Below are 6645 nucleotides of genomic sequence, written 5' to 3'. Positions count from 1 at the left end.
AGGAAGGTGGACATCCAAACTGGCTAGGCTCCCACAAAGCCAGAACATGAAGTAGGATCAAAACCCAGTGGCATTGTCCTTGGCTTCTCAGCAGCCCTCATTGTCCGCCATATTCAGAGAGTCCGGTTTTATCCCATGGTTTTTCAGTCGTAGTCCAGCTGGCCTTGGTGAGCTCACAATAGATCAGCCCCACTGTCTCCGTGGGTGGGTGCACCCCTCGTGGTCCTGACTTCTTTGCTCATATTTTCCCTCCTTCTGCTCCTCCTTGGGACATTGGGAGCTCAGTCCAGTGCTCCAGTGTGGGTCTCTGTCTCTATCTCCATCCATCTCCAGATGAAGGTTCTATGGTGATATGCAAGATATTAATCAGTATGGCTATAGGATAGGGTTATTTCAGGTTCTCTGTCCTCAGCTACCTTTTTAGTATTTATATTTATTCTCATACACATATACTCTCAACCTTTGTCAGAGAAGCTTCTTTTGTGGTAGGCAATGATACAGAGACTCACAACTGGTCAAAGTGCTGAGAACAAGTGACTGTGAGTCCCCAGCTGTGGATGGATCATCTGTGTCAACCTCCCCAACCGAGGCTCAGGGAAAATGCTAGAAGAGTGAGTAGAAAGAGTGTAAGGGCCAGAGGTCAGGGAGGAGAGTCATGAAAGGAGAGCTGTCTCCTGGACACAACACAGCTGATTCACACATCAACTCACAGCAACCGTGATTGTCTGCAGATGGCCTGGACAAGTTCAAATCAGTCAAAATTCCAGTGTGGGGGCAGGGGCATTTCTTTTTTTTTTCAATATAAAAATTGTCTATATTTTTTAACTATATACATTGTTAACATCCTTCAAATTTTTAGACAGATTTTTTTATATTGAAAAAATTTCCGCCTCCTCCCCCTTCTTATTTCCCTCCCCCTCCCTCCACTCCTCTCCCCCTTCCCCCACTCCTTTCCCCTCCTTCTTCAGTCCGAAGAGCAGTCAGGGTTCCCCCAAGGTCCAAATGAGGAGCAGAAGGAGGGAGAACATGAGCAAGGAAGTCAGGACCGTGAGGGGTGCACCCACCCACTGAGACAGTGGGGCTGATCTATTGGGAGCTCACCAAGGCCAGCTGGATGGGATTGAAAAAGCATGGGATAAAACCAGACTCTCTGAACATGGTGGACAATGAGGGCTGATGAGAAGCCAAGGACAATGGCACTGGGTTTTGATCCTACTGCATGTACTGGCTTTGTGGGAGCCTAGCCTTTTGGGTGCTCACCTTCCTAGACCTGGATGGAGGGGGGAGGACCTTGGACTTCCTTAGTATCTTGTAGGCAGCTACTCCTTATGTCAAACCTCCTATTTTGGAAGTGAAGTAACAGGAATAGGCTTGAATTCTCTGACCTTAGGTCAGGGTGGAGCAGATCCACCTCTATGGGCCATCTTAATGTTCAAACCACCAAGTAACCACATCCTAGGTCAGGCCACCTTGTTTGTAACCACACTGAAGGTAAAAATAAATTCAAACTCTAAGACATTTAGTCAAGGTGGAACAGGACTCACATCTGTGGGCCCCCACAACCGTCAAATATCATTGCCCACTTGTACTTGTTGATGTAGGTGCAATTGCAGAATGAATTTCGTAGGTTTTATAGAATTAAAAATAATTGCTTTAGAAAAAGAGAAAGAAAGAAGCAGAGAGAGAGGAGAGAAAAGGTAATAAGACATTATTTGACATTTGTAATTTCGTGGAAAAAAATTCTTAAGTTCTTATATAGAATAGTTTCTTTGATTTTTGTTTTCAACAATACACTAATGTATGTGTGTGTGCATGTGTGTATGTGAGCAAGTATATAACTATGTTTGTACACACATGCACTGTACATTGGTGTATGCATGAGGAGGTCAGAGATCAACCTTGGGTGTTCTTTTGTCATTGGCCTGGAGCTCTGCAAGCAGACTGAGTTGGCATGACAGATCTGCCTTGCTTCCTCAGCTCTGAGATTACAAGTATGTTCATCTACACTGCATGATTTTACATGAGTTTGGGGTATTGACCTCAGAAACTCATGTCTTATAACAAGCATTTTACCAAATGAGCCATTTGCCTAGTCCTAAAGTACACCTTAAAACAGAGATTTAAGAATAGGATATTAATCTCAAGAAAAAGATACACCCAAATGTAGGTGTAGGTATTACTTTTTAAGGTAATGCCACCTTTTTTCATACTCATCATATATACCATCTAAGTGAAGTAATTATCTTCAAAGGGTTCATAAGATATATCTAAATGAATTCATGGAGTGGTTTCTGAATGACACATGGCAGGATCATAATTGATAAAGTAAAACTATTTCACAGGGATCCATGAAACTGGACATCTTTACTGTACATAACATTAACAGTCTTGTTTGAGATGCCCAGAAAATAATTGAGAAAATAAGCAATGTCTAGAAGGCAAAGACACGCCAGGACTTATGTCAAGCTTATTGCTACTTAATACAAAATATTTGGATATGAAAAGAATGCTGTAATATTATAGCCATCAGAGCACACATTGCTAACTGTGCTGGAATTCTTGATTCTCTGCTGGTTAGAGGCTTCAACCAGACTCCAAGGGAGAGGCTGTATCCCATTCCTGTAAGTTTTTTCTATCTTTCTATGCTGCCTCAATTAAACCTCTGAGTCCTTTGATCAAATCACTGAATTAGGAGATATTTTTCAGGATTTCAAGGGCAGTTTGCGCTGATTGCTCTAGACTGAGCAGATTTGGCGAATGTTCCACTCTGAGGCTGATTGGAAGAGATGCAGGAAAATTGGAATTGATTTATCCCCACACATTGTGAGCAACTCCAAGAAAGAGAAGTTGATTCACTGGAAAGCCATTGTTTGGGTTTGAGATGTCTTTCGTTACACAGATACTATTTTTGCTTGCTCTTTTAGGTTCCTAAGGATGAACTTATCAAGGCTACCAAAATAGCTATAGACGCTGGGTTCCGGCATTTTGATTCTGCTTATTTGTATGGAATAGAAGAGGAAGCAGGACAAGCCATTAGAAGCAAGATTGCAGATGGCACTGTGAAGAGAGAAGATATATTCTATACATCAAAGGTATTTTGTGCATGGGATGCTTGTAGACATATTTAATGTGGCTCAACTGATGAAACAATGTGTCTTTGGATCAATACCTGTTTCATACATGGCTACTTATTGGTATAAATTTTATTCACACAGTGATGCATTAAAGATAGGATAAAAATAGATAATTATTTCTTTGTTGAGTTAAACTTTGTGACTTTCATGTAAGTATACTGCGCTGAATCTCAGGTCAAAACAGTGTGGTTCATCATGAAATGTAGAATGAAACAGAGCTAGAGCTAGACCATGACTTAACAGTGATCATTGCTGAGGAATTGAAGTAGAACTTGAGATTCAACAAAACCAGGGGAATGTAAGTTGTGCTACTCTGGAGTGCCTTTACCGGCATTCTATGGCACTCTTATTCCAGTTAACTAGAGAGATAAACAATGAAAAACAAAGCAAAACATTTCTCATCACCAATGAGCTCAGAACACACTAAGCTTCATTGCTGAGGATGGGAAGAAAGAGGTACTTGCTTGAGACATTTCTTGGGCTGGTAGAGGCATTTGTCCCAGGCTAGTAAAGAGTGTTCTATGAGGACAGATTTTACACAAAAGGATAGTATAGTAAAGTCTATATTATTCAGGCTATAGGGTCTTAAGAGCCATAGCTCTCATATTAAAGTAAATAAAAGATAGTTTATTTTGGAGCCATTTTGAGTAAACAAAGCTTAGGAACACAAATTTACCTTACCTCAAATACTATTTTCCAACGTGAAAGTAGTATCATGAAGTGTTTTTATTTTTATAGAACAAAGAAAATCATAAAGAACTGTACATTTAAAATACGTTGGTGGGTACACCAGAGAGTCAGGTAGAGCGAGACGAGAGAGAGTCTTTTTATAGGTTTAACATGCTGTTGATGACATTCTTAGCTTTTGGATTGGTGGAAGTTAGTAGCCTGAGAAGTTAGTGTAGTCTCAGTTGTTTTTATCCATTAGTCACATGATCTTAGTTCTGACACAGAGGTGCACAAGCAATGACTGTTCCAGATGACTAGTCCAAGTTAAAATAATTTGCCTCTGGACCCGCAGCATTCAAGACACACCACATATCGAAGTTCTAGTCCGCCAGTCAGTCTCTGCAGACACAACTTCTTTAAAGGAGATTTTCTTAACAAAAAGCATAGTTAAAATGTATTCAGTTAATTCAACACACACTAACATGCCCACAAAACGTTTTCCTACAACCTACAGTCATGTATATTGGATGAGTACTAGCTCTTCCTGGGTGGTTAAACGGATGAGTGATTTAGAACAATCTTGAGTGTTACTTTGTAAACTCAGCATTATTATTAGAGAAAACAACCTTTCTCTTTAAATATTCCATTCCATGTTCAGTAGATAAACTGATAATAGTCAAGCATGCAATGATGTTCACGTTACATAGCTCAGTGGCAGGCTATACATACAATGGAGTTTGTATGTGAAAAACCAATGAAGAAAAAGAAAAGCAGGAAGGTTGTTTCCAGCTGTAGGAAAATGTCTCCTTGTTAAATAAAGTAATTGAGCAAGAGTGAATGAACTCTGAGTTTAAAATTTTGTTCTTTAACTTTGGTAGCTTTGGAGCACTTTCCACCGACCAGAATTGGTTCGATCTTGCTTGGAAGCGTCACTGAAGAAAACTCAGTTGGACTATGTCGATCTGTATATTATTCATTTCCCAATGGCTTTGCAGGTGAGCAATCACTGTGCCTACCATTATTTCACTAGTGGTGGCCATATAACTAACAGTTATGTGACAATTTATGATTTTTATTCTTGGGTGGATATATGGATTATTCTGGTGAAAATTCTAAACAATAATCCCCAAATTCCATTTCATAGGGTTTTTTTTGAGCCTTGAAACAGTGTTTCCTGCCTGTGGAAGAAAATAAATTAGTAGTCTTCTGCATTAGAATGTGGGAAAAAAAACCCAATACCCATATCCAATGCATAGTTCTGGTTTTAGTCCTTGTGATTTTTTTTTTTGTGTGTGCATGTGTGTGTTCACATATCTGTTAGTGCACTTGTGTGTGCTTATTCATATGAAGGACAAAAAGAAGTCACTGGTGTTCTTTAGATGCCATTCACAATATATCTGAAACAAGGTCTTTCATTGGCCTAGAATTCTGAACAGTCTAGACTGACTGGACAATTAGCCCCAAGAAAACTACCTGTTTCCACCTCCCATTCCTAGGACTGCAAACATGAACAACCACACCTGGCTTTAAATTTTGTTTCCTGTTTGCTGTTTCACATCAGTTCTGAATGTCAACCTCAGGTCCATAGGCTTTCAAGTCCAGTATTTTACCCATTGGACCATCTCCTCAGTTCCCCTTAGTCTTTTGAAGGTGTTTACATGCAGATGACATGGAGATTAATAAAACTGCCACACATATGCTTCACAATGAGGTTCCAACATCTTTCATAATTACACTTTGAAAGCAGATCTGGTGGTACTCAGTCTGTGTTGGTGTCCTGGTTAGTTTTAGCTCTCAACTTGACAGGGCCCAAAGTCATCTGAGGGAGTCTCAGTTGAGGAATTGCTCAGAAAAGATTTGCCTGAGGTCATGTCTTTGAGGAAGTTTCTTGACTATGGACTGATGTGAGTTGGTCCACCCCACTGTGGAAAGTGCCATCCCTCTGCAGGTGGACCTGGCCTGTAGTAGGAAGCTAGCTGATGAATGAGGGAAGGGAGTGAACCCTGGAGTAGCATTCCTCCATGTTTTCTGCTTCAGTTTCTGCTCAAGTCCCTGCCCTCAATGATAGACTGTGTTCTGGAAGTGTAAGACATTAAATAAACCCTTTCCTTCCCAGCTGTTTATAATGGCAGGAGAAAGCCAAGCAGTGCATCTGGTTCTCATACTACCTGCCCTTGGAGAGTTGGCGATTGGAGATTATTTGTCTTAATATTTCATGGTGGTGGGGTTTTGTAGATGGCATTTAGCCATTAATAACAGTGTTGTGCAGATTTCTTGCTATAAAATTACATGGAAAACTTAAGCTAGTTTGTGCAATGGAGGCTATTACGTTACATAACTGGGATGTCCAAGCCATGACTACATTTAAAGATATGAATAGCATCAGCATCAGACATATTTTCTCCATTCCTTATTTCTACACCTTGTCTATTTAGTTGGGGCTTGTCATTGCTATTAGTAGAAGATATGGTCTCGTGGCAATTCAAAATTCATGACTGGTAAAACTTGAGAGTTACTCTGGCTTTCTAACCCACGTTAATCCTGAAAAGAAAGTCTGACTGATGGTCCAGTTTAATTGTACATGACCTTACACAATATTCTGTCCACTGTGATAGTGAATTGTTTTGCTCAAATCATGATCTGTTATTGCCAGAGACCAAGTTCATATAATTACTAGATTCACCAAGAAGGTAGAGGCATTTTCCTATAGGGAAATATAGGGTCTGAAATAATAACAAAAGTAATGCAAGACACCATTAGGACTTTGAAGAAAGCACTATTTAAGCATAAGAAAAATATAAAAGATTAGGGGATGCCAATCTTTAAAGTTTCATCCTTTGTC

General features: G+C 40.0%; 1 protein-coding gene across 1 annotated transcript in view; it reads left to right on the top strand.

Annotated features, from left to right (window-relative positions):
* LOC126501688 (3-alpha-hydroxysteroid dehydrogenase-like) overlaps window positions 1–6645 on the top strand; it is a 28615-nt gene that overhangs the window by 6903 nt on the left and 15067 nt on the right. Inside the window, exons 2-3 of the mRNA XM_050142507.1 lie at window positions 2925–3092; window positions 4682–4798. Of these exons, the coding sequence (XP_049998464.1) occupies window positions 2925–3092; window positions 4682–4798 (285 nt within the window). The remainder of the gene's footprint in view (window positions 1–2924; window positions 3093–4681; window positions 4799–6645) is intronic.

Source organism: Alexandromys fortis, unplaced genomic scaffold (genome assembly GCF_014885135.2).
Source record: "Alexandromys fortis isolate MF-2015 unplaced genomic scaffold, M_Fortis_MF-2015_v1.1 scaffold_5, whole genome shotgun sequence".
Taxonomy (NCBI): Eukaryota; Metazoa; Chordata; class Mammalia; order Rodentia; family Cricetidae; genus Alexandromys; species Alexandromys fortis.
The sequence above is the reverse complement of the archived record's forward strand: the minus strand, read 5'-3'. Positions and strand labels throughout refer to the sequence as shown.